Here is a 15,288-nt window from a genome sequence, read left to right as displayed (position 1 = left end):
AAAAGTTGAATGGTAAAATCTTCAAATTGGTTGTTTTGCCTGACCAACAGTCCAAAACCCAAAGACATTCACTTTAAAATGATATAAAACAGAGAAAATCAGCAAATCCTTACATTTAAAAACCTGGAACCAAAGAATTTTTGCTATTTTTGCTTGATAAATGACTTAAACAATTATTAAAATCAACTAATCAGTTAACTGACTAATTGTTTCAGCACCAACAGCAATTGAGTAAAATCAAGCATGCTCTAGAACAAAGACACACATGTTTCCTCAGAGACACCTGTACTGTTTTTCATGACGATAGTGGAAACAGGCGTTCAAATGATATTTATGGGTCAAGTGGCTGGCTAAATTCAACAGCATTTAGCTTGTGTCTGGTGCCAAGATTGTTGAAAAGATAGCTGGGAGACTACTGGTTCATCTAGCTTTCTCTTCAAAGCCAGTGCAGTCTGCCAGAGTCGCTGTTTTTTGTTTTTCTCTCCTTTTTCAGTCAAGATATGTAAGTTACACTGCCAGATAGGACCCTGTAGCTTTCCACTGTTTCAGTCTGCAGGCTTCAACATTTCCTCATTAAAACCTGAGTAGAAATCTTCAGTTACACCTCTTCTCTCCTGAACTCCAACACCAACTCAAGTGACCCCCTCTGTCTCAACCCAAACCTGGTCCCACTTTCAGCGCTTTCCAAGCTAATTACAACATCTGACCAAGATCAGATGAAAAGCTCCCTGATTTAACCCTGATGCTCCCACTTACCGTATTTAGCAACGTTTGAGTAAAAGTAACCATGAAAGGAAAAAAATGTCCAGGAGCATCAGTGAGCCTCTCAAGTGCGAAATGAAACTTAATCTCCCACAGTGGATGTGTGAGCTCAGGAGGAATTTCACTTGGTTTTAAAAATAGCCTCTTTTGGGCAGAAAAAGCATCTCCTCTTGCTGTTTTGTTACATGATAGACCATTACTGGTGTTCTCAAGAACCGAAGTGTTGGGCTTAACTTCTAGCATGTCACTTTACTTACTTATTAATGATGAGTGTCTGAGACCATGTCCACAGTAATGCTTCTAAATCTGAAAATACACCATGTTTTCTCAGTTTTGTCCTTCCATTCTCACTGAGTCAGCATGTTCTAAAACCAAGGTTGATGACTTTCATAAATATGGCATATGTTCTACTGCTTAGCAGCAGCAAGAAAGATGCCAAAATTTCTGTCTCCAGATCTTGCTGACTGTGAGTGTTTATATTATGTGTTAATGTAGCTGATCATCAAGGAATGTTTGCGAAAAAATTAAATGTAACTAGACCAGATGGTGAATTTTGACTCATTTTGCAACTACAACAAGAAACCCAAGAGGACCAAACAGATGTGATGAACAGGTTTATATGAAGTGATAACACTGCTCTCTGTTTTACATTTGCCCATTCTATGTTACATTCAAGAAAACATGTCTGAGAGTGAATAGAGGCAGTGTATGTGCGACCGTAGAGGCTGTGTCTGTTGACTGGGTTTAAATCCAAATTAAAGATTCATTAACACTACTAAAGATGTTTGCCTCCCGGGCAGCAGCCTGTTAACCTGTCGACACCAGCTGTAAACTTTCTGCTCAGACATATTTGAATCCCAGCCAAGCTTAGAGGACAAATGCACCAGTTCTGTAGTCTCACCCAGATGAGAGACTAAACTCTGGCCTAATTAAACTGCTGTCTGCCAGGTCCTGTATGCCTCCTCTCAGTTTAGACTGGACTCTATTTGACTACCTCAACATTTACTTCTTGTTTGCATCTCAGTAGCGCTCACAGTGTACGTCTTTTTTCTTGTTAGGATGCTGCTGCTTTTGTTCTTCTCCTTTTCTGTTATCACCTTGTGTACACTGCTCTGCTGTCTGCCTCTGTTTTCTACACTGACCTGTGTGTCAAGTGAACACTCACTATCTTAATTTAGAATTTGAATATCTGTGTTTGTCCTGGCAGGAGGCCGATGGTGATGACAGGCTGGGCCTGCAAGGCGACGCAGAGGGAGAATGTGATGGTGACTCCAAAGCAGACACTCCAGATGTTCTTCCCTCCACAGCAGACACAGACAACACTCCACAATACCTGAACAAAGCTCTGGAGGGCCTGCCGCCCAGGTACACACTGCTCAAACGCAGATACTCAAAATAGATAGATGCCAACAGATGTTGTTTGTTCCTGAAATTGTCACTGCTTAGACATTTCACAGGAATTACTCTGTAGCCTAATTGTGCCATTCTGTTATGTGGCAGGATCAAGCTACAAGGATCTATTAACATTTAGCACTTACTCGTGTAAGTTTATAAAACATTCTCAGGAGAGTCCATTTTTAGCTCAACAGGCTTTGTTGAAGATGGTAGCAAGCCAGTAAAAACTAATTAGCCGTCGTCCACTGTAACTCATCATGTTCAGAAAATGAAACTGAGAGCCGAACTTAAGAGTAAATGTATACATTACAGATTCATTTTTAATAAAATAGCAGAGTAAATCATTAATTCAGATCATTAATGCATGCGTGTGTGCTGGTCTGCTATTGGATAGTAATATTTTCCACCGCCACCCACAACAGGAAGTAGAACAAGCATAAAATCTTAGATTTCTTAGATTACAAGTAGGCCAAAATGCAAACTTCACACCCACAGCGCTCACGGTCTTAGTTTTACAAAAATGCAAAACAGGGTCAGATTACTTTGTACTTCAGTCATAATATTGCTGTATTTCCCTCCATCTTTTATGAAATGGCCCTGACAGAGTGATTGACCTGCATGCATTCAGGTTAATTGGACCAGAAATAGATTGGAACCTGCAGGGATGTTTAAACATGATTTTATTAATGCAGAGAAGGAAATCAGTTGCTAGTAAATTTGCAGCTTACATAGTGGGTGAAAGAAAAGTTCTGTCCACACACAGGTAGAAGTTCTCAGCATTTGACCATTGAGTAACTATTCCTTCTCTAAATTTACTCCAGAATTACAGGATTATGTATTTATATTTCTGAAATTTAATTAACACTCTCATTCAGAGTTATTCATAGCAGTATAGTAAGGAAAGCATGTTAGGGTTGGACCAGTGCCTTTACAATATTCCTGTCACCCTACAATGATCATGTATATTATATGTATAAACAAACACAACAGTGACATAATAACTAGTCGTGTTGGCTAACACAGTTTGAAGAGTTTAAGATAAACCAGCCAGTGAGGCATGTGAAAGGAAAAATACACTTTCCCTCAGTTGACACACCTCATTGAACTGTCACACATTGATATAGTCAAGCATCTCTTATGTACCTGAATGTCTAGTTCTGAAGGTGTGCTGACAACTTCTTTTGTCAAGTATTGTGGAACTCAGGTGAATAGTATGTTGTTTGGTAGGATTTTATGTCATGACCTTTTAAGATGCTCAAAAAACATGTACTGCTTTGTCCTTTACAAAGCAGGATGCAAAACAGTTTTCACTGTGACTAGGAAAATAATGATATTTTGGTGTTGCATCGATGGCTGGTTGTAGCTTTAATTTAGGAGAACTTGCAGGGGTACTATTCTTTCAGGTTTTTCGACTTATGTCTGGAAAAAGAAATGTGTAATTTCCAAGGCTTGATCGTTTTGTGCACACAAAGCTTCTGGAAAAATAGAGGATTTCTTTTATATTTTGATGTCTGTGCCTGTGGAGAATAATCTTCATTTATGGAGTTGTATGGCATAGTTAGACGGGGAAGACTGTTGTTTAAGTAAAATCTGGGAAATGCAGTTCAGGACTGTTACACTTGACAATCTGTGCCAGTTCCAGTCAGCAGTACCTTGAACTCAAATGAACAAGGCCCTGTTTGATATACAGATGACAAGTGGAGGGTGTGACCAGTGAGTGACGGCCAGGTCACAGGGCTTAAAGGCTCACTTGGAGGAAAGCACTAATCCCTGCAGGAGCCTGTGTACTGCAGAGAGACCTGTGGATGAACAGACTGCAGAGATGGGGGGGGGGGGTAAAGAGAAACAAATGGAGGGATGGGGAAGATGTAGTATAGATGAGGAGGAGGGAATGGCAGCAGATGAATGGAGCAAGCAAAATGACACAGCAGAGAAGAATGAATAGATGGACTGTAAGGTGAAGGGAGGAGGAAGGGAGGTAGTTCTAGCGAGAGAAAGTGAGTGAGTGAGTGGTGGTGGGATGGAGTCAGAGAGAGAGTGTGTGAGCCCATAGCGCTGAGTGGAAGCAGCAGCAGCAGCTTTTTTCATGATGCAGCTGTTTTTCTTCTCCATTCATACAGCAGGCACCAGGCTCTCTGCCCTGCTTGGCTCCTGTGCAGCTTTTAGCTGTTTCCTCTCTTTTGTTTTGCTCATGACGTGTTTTGAAAAACACTCGAGGCCTCATTCCACATTTTTAGCCATGCTAGTGTCACGGTACAGGTAGTACTCGTAAAATGATTCTTTGTTTGGTCTAGAGGATTAATTGCCAGTGAGCCATATGGCAGTACAGCTACTAACAGGCCACAATATATACTGAATACCTTGATTGCCAACAAAAAAGAAAGGATCTCATCTGAGCCCCAGTCGACTAGCTTTCTGCCGTCGCCCCACTCGTTCACTGCAGTGTTGCTCACTTGACTGTGTGGTTTGGCCAGCCCACTCTGGTCCTCCCCGGCCCTCTTCTCGTGTCGCCAAATGTGGACTGTGCTAGTCGTTGGTTTCAGTTCCTTTTGGTTAACAAACAGACGCAGACAGAAACTAAACCAAAATACTTACATTCATTGTTGATCATGCTCTCAATGAAAGTTGTTCCTTGCTATCATCTGCAGTACGCCACTCTCAAGCGTCCATATCTCTACACTCTCCTCTGGCGTCTAGCCTCAGACTGGCTCATATTACGTTAAGACCATCCTTTTCGAGGTTGGCAACCAATCAAAATGACAGCTAACAACCTGTAACCGTGACACTAGCGACTTGGGAAAAGGGATGGGAATATCTGCCTGTATGTCGATTAGTCCACCCCTTTGGTTCAGACTGAAATATCTCAACAATTATGCGATGTATTGCCATGAAATTTTGTACAGACATTCACGTTGCCCATTCCGTGTATCCTAATGACGTTGGTGATCCCAGCGCCACCATCAGATAGACATTTGTGTGTCTCAACAACTATTTGATTGACTGGCATGTAATTTGGTACAGGCATTCATGTCCCCTTCAGGATGAATTGTAATAACCTTAAAGGCTGGCAGGAATGTGTATTGCGTCACCAGTGTGCAAAATTTCAGTTTGTCCAATACTTTGGTTTAAGACCAAATACCTGCAAAACCGATGTCAGTCCCATCAGCCTCCCCTGTACTTCGTGTTTGGTGCTAATTAGCAAATGTTATCATGTTAACATGCTAAACTAAGATGTTGACAATGGTAAACATTATACCATCATCAGCATATTAGCATCCTGACATAGAATTTGGCTCAAAGTACCACTGTAACTAATTACCGCCTCACAGAGCTGCTAGCATGGCTGTAGACTCTTAGTCTTGTTCATTGTGCGCATCTGAAAGTGAGGGATACCTGGGTTTTCAGGAGAACATACTTATGATTGTAGCTAATATCTAAAAGCTAAATATTACATAGTTATAAAACCAGCGACTATGTCCATATATTGTCCTCTTTCCTGACAGCCACTGACATATGCCTCAACCAAGGCTTAAGGCTTCCTCTCTTTTATTACCCGTCCCTTTAACTTTAGTCAGCTGATAAAAAATAAGCATGTCAGCCCTGTAAATTCAAAGGTTCTGCTAATCATGATCTACTATGAGAATTTCATGGCTCTATTGTTGAATTCTATGCAGTACATATTTTATAACAGGAAATCTAGACATGGAACCAGACAGTAAATCATATATCTGTGTCATACTCTCAGCTTTCTCCTGTTCTTTGAATGAAAACTAAAATGAAGCATAAATGAATTTTGAGGTAGTAATTCAAAGTTTCCGTTTTCCACAGATGGAAGAACTACTGGATACGAGGGGTTCTGTCTTTAGCCATGATTTCAGGCTTTTTCCTCATCATCTATATGGGACCTGTCACTCTAATATTAGTGGTAAGTGACAATGATTGATACTGTAGCTCTGTACAAGTCCTCAATGCATATATCAGTTCTTTTTTTGTAATTATTTCTATTATTTGTAATTTCTAAGGATTTTTTTCAAAACGCTTTTGTTAATACACCCATTTACATACTGACTCTCAGTTTGTTTCTTAGGCCTGAGCTTTCTTGTCATATTTCTGCTCTGTTCCCATCATCTGACATAGGTCATGACTGTCCAAATCAAATGTTTCCAAGAAATCATCACCATTGGCTACAGAGTTTACCATTCCTATGAACTGCCTTGGTTCAGGACACTAAGCTGGTAAGGAGAATCGATTTCACACTAAACAGCAGATATACTGTAGATGTATTATGAACAGAGAATTTACCCTTAAAAGAGCAATACTGCAGAATTTTATGCTCAAATCTCACTGTATCAGTATGTTTTAGCTAGTGTTTTTCTTCAGTGTTTGAGCATCTGCACCAATCCTTCAGGTCATAGATATTTTAGAGGGTGGAATATTTGTATTTTAGACAGGAAATATCTAGATATTTTATAAAATATCCCCTAGAAACTTCAAATTTCAGGGAATTTTACAGAAAGTTCTGGAATATAGTAAAGCTTTGTCTGATGTAAGACGAACAATTGGTCAGATGCACAATAACTTAGATTGGTAAGTTCTTTGGAACTTTTCTCAAATGAAAAATATATCAACAAACCAGGAAGTACTTAGATATAGTTATGTTAAGTCACTAACTTTTACATAGTGCTTGCTATCAAACCTCATTACTTTTTTTGGCAGCAACCAAACTGTCTGTATCATCAAGTAATTGGTCACATAGCTTTAAGGCATAATTTTGTCAGTTTTACACTATTTTATTAAGACAAAGTTCTTGCATGGCTGCTTGAGTGTAGACAGTAGTTGACGTTTAGCTTCTTTTTGTTAGATAAGAAAAACATGTTTAAATTTCTCAAAGAAAGGTAAGGAAAGAAGTAGTACAGAAACTCAGGTTTTAAATGATACCCAGTCCTACTTTTACATATTGATGGCCTGTTACACCCGAATGTTAGGTCTGTATTCATTCTGAGCTGTTCTTATGTTGTAATAGTATGTAAGGAGATTTAAAAAGCCAGAAACAGACAGAATTTTTCTTTTAAAGGTATCTCTTATGGTGGGCTCACACTACAGGAGTTTTGGGCCGATTTACCCCGATTCACCCCTCCGACAATCTGAGGAGAACCCTGGTCTGGGACCGTGGTCGGTACCGATGTTTGGCCCAGATTATCTGGTGATTTGAGGGGTTTACAGATCCAGTCTTAAGCCTCCCAACCTGGTCGCAGACTCATCGGGGCCGCCCCAATAATATCAAACATGTTTGATATTTAGGATTTCAAATCTGGATGATTACGTCAGTACTTTCCGAGCAGGACCACAAAAGCCAGTGAGAGAGACAAGTCTACAAGGAGACGCTGACGCTGACGATGTTGCCAAGCAACGGTAAACATTCTAGCCCTTGAGGCTAACGTTAACTAGCATACTAGCTACTGTTGACAAATATTAAAACTGACAGTTAAAATCTCATCTCCAGTTCTCTCTGAAGACTTGACAACCTATGTTGACCGCGTCTCCCCAACCATTTCCTCACCCAGACTCGTGCTTCTGCTTTTGTTTCTTCTCACTGTAAATCATTAACGTTACCAAAGCAAGTTGTTGCACCACCTCCGTCTCCATTTTTTGTTTACGTGTGCTTCCCCATGAGATCACGATATCACGCGAGGTGGTGTATTGGTCCCTCTGCCACGATAATTTTAATAATATCCTGTAGTGTGTGATACACCATTATTTTTAGGTCTTGAAGTTGGAGCATGTTTGAGATTAGAGAGAGGAACATCTGTGAAGTTTCTCCTTATGTGCGTGATGCAACCTGATTTCAGTCGGTTAGGATTTTAAAACTCCTAGTGTGAGCCCAGCTTTAGTCATTTCTTCTGGCAGCCACACTCTATTTAACTCTGCTGTTCCTCCAGTAAAACGCTGATTCAAGTCAGCTTCGTCTGCAGCTAGTTGCTCTGAATATACAACACCCACCTACAGTGCTTGAGTTTGCTCCTATTTCTGTTCCAGTGTTGTTGTTAACAGGTCACCTTTGCATACACAGCCACAGTATGTGACGGCAGCGCTCGGTCCAGCCAGGAGCAAAGATCACTGCCTTGTTGGAAGTAAATGAAAGCTAATTGAAACATGCCCCTTTCACCAAGGCCACCCGTCATAAAAACTCCATACGCACGCATGCACGCACGCATAGGTCAATGTACAGTGGGCAAGAAACACTGGTAGACATCCAGTGACCCACACAACACACATCCAACACAAGAGTGTTGTAATTCCCTCTGTTTTTTTCCCTCAGGTACTTCCTGATTTGCGTAAACTACTTCTTCTATGGTGAAACTGTAGCGGATTACTTCGGGGCTCTGGTGCAGAGGGAGGAACCTCTGCAGTTCCTGGCTCGCTATCACCGCTTCATCTCCTTTGCTTTGTACCTCGCAGGTGGGTCCCGCCATCAAGACAATACGACTGCTGTATCTTGTAAAACACACACGCTCTTTGGCCCCTCTGCTTCCACTCACATTTTCTTTAGAGGTGGATTAGATTTCACCAGACACAGTGTGTATATAGTAGAGCTGAGTTACAAATAACATTACTGGGGGAGAAAATAGAGCGAAAAGAGAAACAAAGACCACAGGGAGACTTGCAGTATAATCTCATGAGTTTATAAACTGATTTAAAATGACATGTGCTCATCTCCTCTTTTTCTTTGGAGCTTTCATTTACTGATAGGATGGTTTATTGCTCTGGTAAACTGCAGCCGGATGTGCCATAAAACTACAAACATTGAGCTGTGGCTTTTTTTAAGTATACTAATGATTCACATACATTATGTGTAAGTTATGAAGAAAGCTTATTTCTTAGTAATGCCTAAACAGTTTTCTTTAATGGAACATACCAGTGTTTTTTCTATTTACAATGAATACATATAACAGCTACCATAGTGTTTTTAAATTTTCTGATGTGTTTATCCTCCCCTCTAGGCAGCCACTGATTTCCATTCATGTCAGTACAGAATGAAAATCACCTTGCAGAGATTTGAAAGTTATTGGACATAATCAGTGGGGCTGCTCTATCATACTGTACTGTGGCACCCTCATTCTGCTTATGAAATTGAGTGCTACATGTATGTTCTCATGGTAGTTTAAAATAGAGCCCACTGATTACAGCTTATCATAGATATATCGGTATCCGTCTGTATGTCGGCCAATAAGTAACTACAAATTGCAATTACAGAAATACCAAAGATATGATTGAGATCATTTAGAAACAGTGTTGTCATTGTAGACCAAATTTAAGGGTTTCTCATCAAAACGATTGCTTATGTTATATGTTTATGTTAAAAAAAGAAAAATTTGCCAATATATTGTAATCAGATTATTTTAACTCTCAAATTGTTTCAATCTTTCAAACTTTCAGTATTGGCCAAAAAAATCTAGTGTCGGTTGAGCTCTAGTTTATAACAAAAAGTGCAAAATACACTTACTTGAAAATGAAAGGGCCGTCATTCCCAGAAATCCTGGTTAGACTCCTTATTGTGAAGTGTTATGTTGTCATTGCATGGTAATGCAGTGCAGACTCTTCAAATCAGTTTTCACTTTCAGCTGCATTAGTACAGAATGATAACTTTGACCAAATTAAAGTTTGGCAAAAAAATAAAAAATCTTAAAAATTATTTCTTATTAAGAGTTTAGCACTCAAAACAGCAGATAATCAGTTTCATCAGGACTGTGTGGGTTGATCAGGTGTCATTACATTTTGATTCAAATATTGAAAGTTCCTGATTGGTGCATGAAAGTATGCGACATCACCTTTTTCCAACTGAGAGAAGCACAGACAAAAACACAAATGTAGAAATCTCTCATGTGAAATAATACCATTAAAGACTGATTGAGAAAATATGTTTTATGGGCCTTTAAGTATGTGCTGGAAAATGATCAATTGTAACGTAAGTGTATGTAAATTGGTAGAACATAATCTAAAATATGCAAAAACACTGGCAGGGTCTTTTTAACTATTTATCTATCAAATGCAGAAGTGTTGAATATAAACCTTGCATTTGCTGAGGATTTGAAATAATTTGCTGGACATCTGTGTAAACATCTTATTTCTGTTAGCTTGATTGAAATACACTGATGGCTCGATCATTTCTGCAGCTATCTGATTGTTATTAGCTGCTGCTGTGACAATACGTTTCCCCCTGGGATGGATGAATAGAGGTTCTGTCTACTGACCTCTCAGTGGTTAGATTTAGAGTCTGAAGCGGGGTGAACACATTTCCTCCTGAGTGTTGCTGACTTAGTTGTCTTTCGGTCAACCCAGCCAGGCGTCAGCTGCAGTTTTAAGCCCCAAGGACATTCTGAACTAGATAGCATCTTCTCCATGTGTTGGCAGTAATGGCTCCCCTGGGGGCCTTCCCTCCTCAATTCAAATTCATGTCTGAATTAAAGTCAGTGTAAAATCTGAATCATCAAAATGCCCATAGATGTTTGTGTGAAAGAAAATTGTTAATTGCTCAGTCACAGGCATTCTACACACACCTCCCCATACAGTATGCAGTAAACAATTTGTTAGATGTGATGTATTTTTTAATATACCGTATACCTTTTCAACTTGGAGTAAAAACTGACAGCATGTTGTCTACTCTTTCACAGGTTTCTGCATGTTTGTGCTGAGTTTAGTGAAGAAACATTACCGCCTGCAGTTTTATATGGTGTGTATCAGCCAAGTAACCCTCTCCTCCTCCTCTACTCCACCACTAACCTTCTTATCCATCCTCTTCCACTGCTTCTTACTTCCTGTTATGTCCCTGTTATGATTTTATAATCTTATCTTGCACTCTGATGTTGCCATTGTAGAAGTCTTTTTGGACATTATATATTTCTCTCCCTTTTTAGCTCTTTTGAAACACAAAAGTAGTTGCTGTTAAATGCTGTACCGCTGTACTGTATTACTCACAGATTAGCTGTCCACAATATTATGCAGAATTTGATCCTGGATAATTGCAGGACTTCTGCAATGGCTTCAGCTTTATTTCACTTTAAATCCATCTGTTTTGCTTTTTCTGCCATTTGTGGGCACCTTTATGCACCACATTTTATTGGTCCCAACTAACTTTATTAGTAACTTAATTAGTATTTATTATAATTGTTTATTTATTAATATTTTGCATGTATTGACTAATTGAATTTTCATTTTATAAGTTTGCTTAAAAGTGTCATGAGTGCAGACATTTTTGTAGACTTCTGGCCCCAAAAAGGAATTGGATTCCCTTGTCACCTATTTAACTACATTAACCCAAAGGTTCAAAGGGGGCTAAGTCTGGTTATTATATATTAATATTCACTGGCAAAAAAAAGGCACTTTCTCAGCTTGAATACTCAGTCCTGTTTGATTTTATTATGTTGATGTGTTATGGTTTTTTTTAAGTTATTTTAGTCATTTTGCTGCATGCATCTTCACAAAATTCTTGTTTTGAATATGTCCAATAAATTTGTGACACTCATCCCAAAATGTTTGACAGAGCTTTTTCACCTGCTGCCTGCTCTTCTCACACTATCATATATTTCTTTGTTTTGATGTTTTTGACATGTATATCATCTTATTCTGCACTGTGGCGTTGTCAGTGTCATGCACCTTGTCTGTATGATTCCACTATTTCTGAAACGAGCCAACTTCTGAGCAGACGTGGCTACATTCCAGTGCAGTGACACTGTGGTGTTTGTGTTTGTGTTTGCCATTCCAGTTTGCTTGGACCCATGTGACCCTGTTGATTGTGGTAACTCAGTCCCACCTTGTCATTCAGAACCTGTTTGAAGGAATGATCTGGTAAGCAGGACACAGACAGACCAGAGGAACCTGCCATGTTGTCTCTGACTATCGCTGCACATGTGTCGTCGCAAGTGTATTCTCACTGTTGTGGTGCTCTTCATACAGGCTTTCAAAGTTTGATTAATGCAACAGAATGTGACCCGAGGCAACAATTAATTAAAAAATCCAAGTCATATATACAAATAAAGCATATTCTGTTTTAATTAACTGCTCTAAGAGGAAAAAAAATCTTTTAGATGAAAAGTGATTTGGTCAGCTAGATTCATAATAATTACCTTTTCATTTTCACAATTTTGCCACATTAGAATACAACACAAGTTATTTTACCCTGCCACAGCCAGAACTGATCAGATTTTGGTATGTGGATGGTGAAAGTTCCCCCACCACCTCTTAACAGTGTGGAAATTCCTTTTTCCAGGTTTATTGTCCCGATCTCCATTGTGATCTGCAATGACATCATGGCCTATCTGTTTGGATTCTTCTTTGGAAGGACCCCACTGATCAAGGTAAATCAAACATTGTCTTATGTTGTTCTCATTTTAGGAATTTGCATTACTTATTTAGTGGCTTTACTACTGTCTTTAAGAAGTGCAAGAGTAGAACGAGCTTACATTAACAGATCAGCAGCACTACAAGCAACCAGTAGTAGAGATTTCTCTGCCTTGTAAATGGAGGATTTTGAGTTTAGTTAAATGGGGTGAGACATATTTATCATGGGACAAAAACCTATTTTACCTAAAGACAAAATGAATTGCATAAATATGCACTAAACTGAAATTTTTGAGTCAAAGATTTTTCTTTAGTTCGGCTGTTCACATCATGACACTCGAGGTGTCTTGGTTGGGGTACTGTGGGGATATGGGGTGCAGGGGATACAAGCGATCTGGTCCTTCTGTAACAGAAATGTGAGCCAGTCCTGCATTCAAGGCAAAAGGTTAGGCACGTTCTTGGTTCTTGGCCGTAGGGGTTTGCTAAGGCGCCTTGTTATTGATTATTTTTGTGGTTTTCATGGACAGAATCTGTAAACTCAGAGGAGGAATGGAAAATGACCTATGGTCATAAAAACAGCTTTACGGATACACTGAGGAGCTCAAACATCCAGATCTGAGTAGAACTGACGCTCATTTGTGTTGAAAGGAGTGAGTTCAGGTGGTTCAGCATCTGATCAAGATGCTTCTTGAACGCCTCCCTGTGGATGTGTTCTGGATATATCCAAGTGAGACTAGATCTCAGGGCAGACCCTGAACACACAGTTGGGATTATACACTATATCCTATCTGTCCTCTGAACACTTAAGGATTCTCCTCCCAGGAGAAGCCGGTGGATGTGACTGCAGTGACTCTGTGCAACTACCTCACAGCACTGAGCCAAATAGGTGTCAGAAAAACAAATGGATCTGGCTCCATATAGTCTTCTACACACGATCATCTTATGTTATCCCTGCCATTCAACAGTAACTGTTTTCTCCCTGAATAGACTGTCAGTGTTTCAGTCAGACTTGATAATAAACAACTCTCCAGGTTGTGACATGAGCGTGTAACCTGAACTCTTTGAAAGTGAACAATTCAGGTCCTTTCTTTAACTCCTTTCTCAAATTTGCTGAACACTACTGGGTCAAACTCCACTCTTAAATTAATCAAATGATATTCTTTCCAACTCTTAAAAGTTCAACTCTATAAGATTAAATAAGTGCATGAAAGAGAATTTTGACAATGGCTACTGCTATACATATATATCTATCCACAGAAGAGCTATTCAGTAACTCAGAGCTGAGAATAGCAGGAAGAGGTTAATTTTAAATCATATGTAGTTTGTGGTGAGACGGATGTCATGTTGATGTGAAAGACAGCCTCTGTTTCTCTAACCCCCCTGCAGCTCTCACCCAAGAAGACCTGGGAGGGCTTTATCGGAGGTTTCTTCTCCACTGTGGTCTTTGGCTTCATCGTGAGTACACTTTATCTGCTTTTACCACTCACTCACATGGTCTGTTTTTCCTTCTACTCCCAGTTTCCAAGTACCCAGGGTAGGAAAATGTGTTTATTTTGTCCAATAGCTTGAAGTAACGGATACATCCCAGCTAGACACATTTTTAGAACAGAATGAGTCTAAATTGTGGTTGATTATCTGCTAAAATTCTCATGTAGATAAGAAACAGCTATTTCCAAAATGTATGAGTTGTTTGGGTTGTGAGCGTTGGCAGTTTCCCAACATGCTCACAACTGCCACAGTGCTTTCACAACATTCAGTGACATGGTCTATAGTTTCCATCTTAACAAAGAATGTAAAATATTCTTTGTTGGCTTTTTGTGACTTAATCGCATGCCAACCAGGATGGAAAATTATTTTGGCAGCATCTCCACACTTACTGACCACTTTCACTATCAGTTATTGATGTTTATTAGCATGTAGCTGATGAAATGTCCAAATTTCTACACATATGTGAAGATTGCACAAAAGTATGATCCTTACTGTGTTGTTTTTTTCCCTACTTCCAGTTATATCCTCCTCAAAGTCTCTTATTAGCTTCAAATATTGGATGTACTGCACATTTTCTTTTTCAGAACAACCATGACTGTTTGAAAGTGAAGATTCATTTGAAATTAATATTTGCAATCAATCGGTTCGTGTACAAGCCTCACTTAAACAGCGGGCGGGACGCTGGCGGTCCACTAGGACTGATAGGGTTAATGTCATACTAATGTACTAATATGGAGTTAGAAGCTGATCTTTTCTTTGTGTCTCGTGTTTTGTTTTACCCTCAGCTGGCCTACCTCCTGTCTCAGTTCCAGTACTTTGTGTGTCCTGTGGGCTTCAACAGTGAGACCAATGGGTTTACAGTTGAATGTGAGCCCTCTGATATCTTTGTGATGCAGGAGTACACTCTTCCTGCTGTGGTACAAAACACACTGAGATGGGTAAGACTTTGTCCTTTTCATTTCTTTAATACAAAATATTTTGCATCATTGCATGAGCTAAGACCATTTTTAATATAATAGATTTTCTCAATTTCATTATTGTAAACATATTGTATAGGTCATGCTATTGTAAGACTATTAAGGGAAACTTAAATTTTATTAAATCACCCCTAATTTCTAATTTGCTTATTTTATATTCTCTTTCTTAATATTTCTTGTTATGTAGATACACATACATTTTTAAAAGCAACCACACTTAAGTTTTAAAGTGAAATGATCTGTTCAACACACTAACATGCTGAAATCATTATAAATATATTGCAAAAATCCCAATATGCTTTAGCGTTATTTCGATTATTTCTCCTGG

At 39.3% G+C, this 15,288-nt stretch overlaps 1 protein-coding gene across 1 annotated transcript in view; it reads left to right on the top strand.

Annotated features, from left to right (window-relative positions):
• The window catches only part of cds1 (CDP-diacylglycerol synthase (phosphatidate cytidylyltransferase) 1), a 33,077-nt gene that overhangs the window by 10,319 nt on the left and 7,470 nt on the right, over positions 1 to 15,288 (top strand). Inside the window, exons 2-10 of the mRNA XM_044195899.1 lie at positions 1,970 to 2,127; positions 5,986 to 6,082; positions 6,295 to 6,392; positions 8,477 to 8,616; positions 10,830 to 10,888; positions 11,921 to 12,003; positions 12,425 to 12,512; positions 13,882 to 13,950; positions 14,769 to 14,921. Of these exons, the coding sequence (XP_044051834.1) occupies positions 1,970 to 2,127; positions 5,986 to 6,082; positions 6,295 to 6,392; positions 8,477 to 8,616; positions 10,830 to 10,888; positions 11,921 to 12,003; positions 12,425 to 12,512; positions 13,882 to 13,950; positions 14,769 to 14,921 (945 nt within the window). The remainder of the gene's footprint in view (positions 1 to 1,969; positions 2,128 to 5,985; positions 6,083 to 6,294; positions 6,393 to 8,476; positions 8,617 to 10,829; positions 10,889 to 11,920; positions 12,004 to 12,424; positions 12,513 to 13,881; positions 13,951 to 14,768; positions 14,922 to 15,288) is intronic.

The sequence above is a fragment of the Siniperca chuatsi genome, linkage group LG5 (assembly GCF_020085105.1).
Source record: "Siniperca chuatsi isolate FFG_IHB_CAS linkage group LG5, ASM2008510v1, whole genome shotgun sequence".
Lineage (NCBI taxonomy): Eukaryota > Metazoa > Chordata > Actinopteri > Centrarchiformes > Sinipercidae > Siniperca > Siniperca chuatsi.
This window is presented reverse-complemented; position numbering and strand designations above follow the sequence as displayed.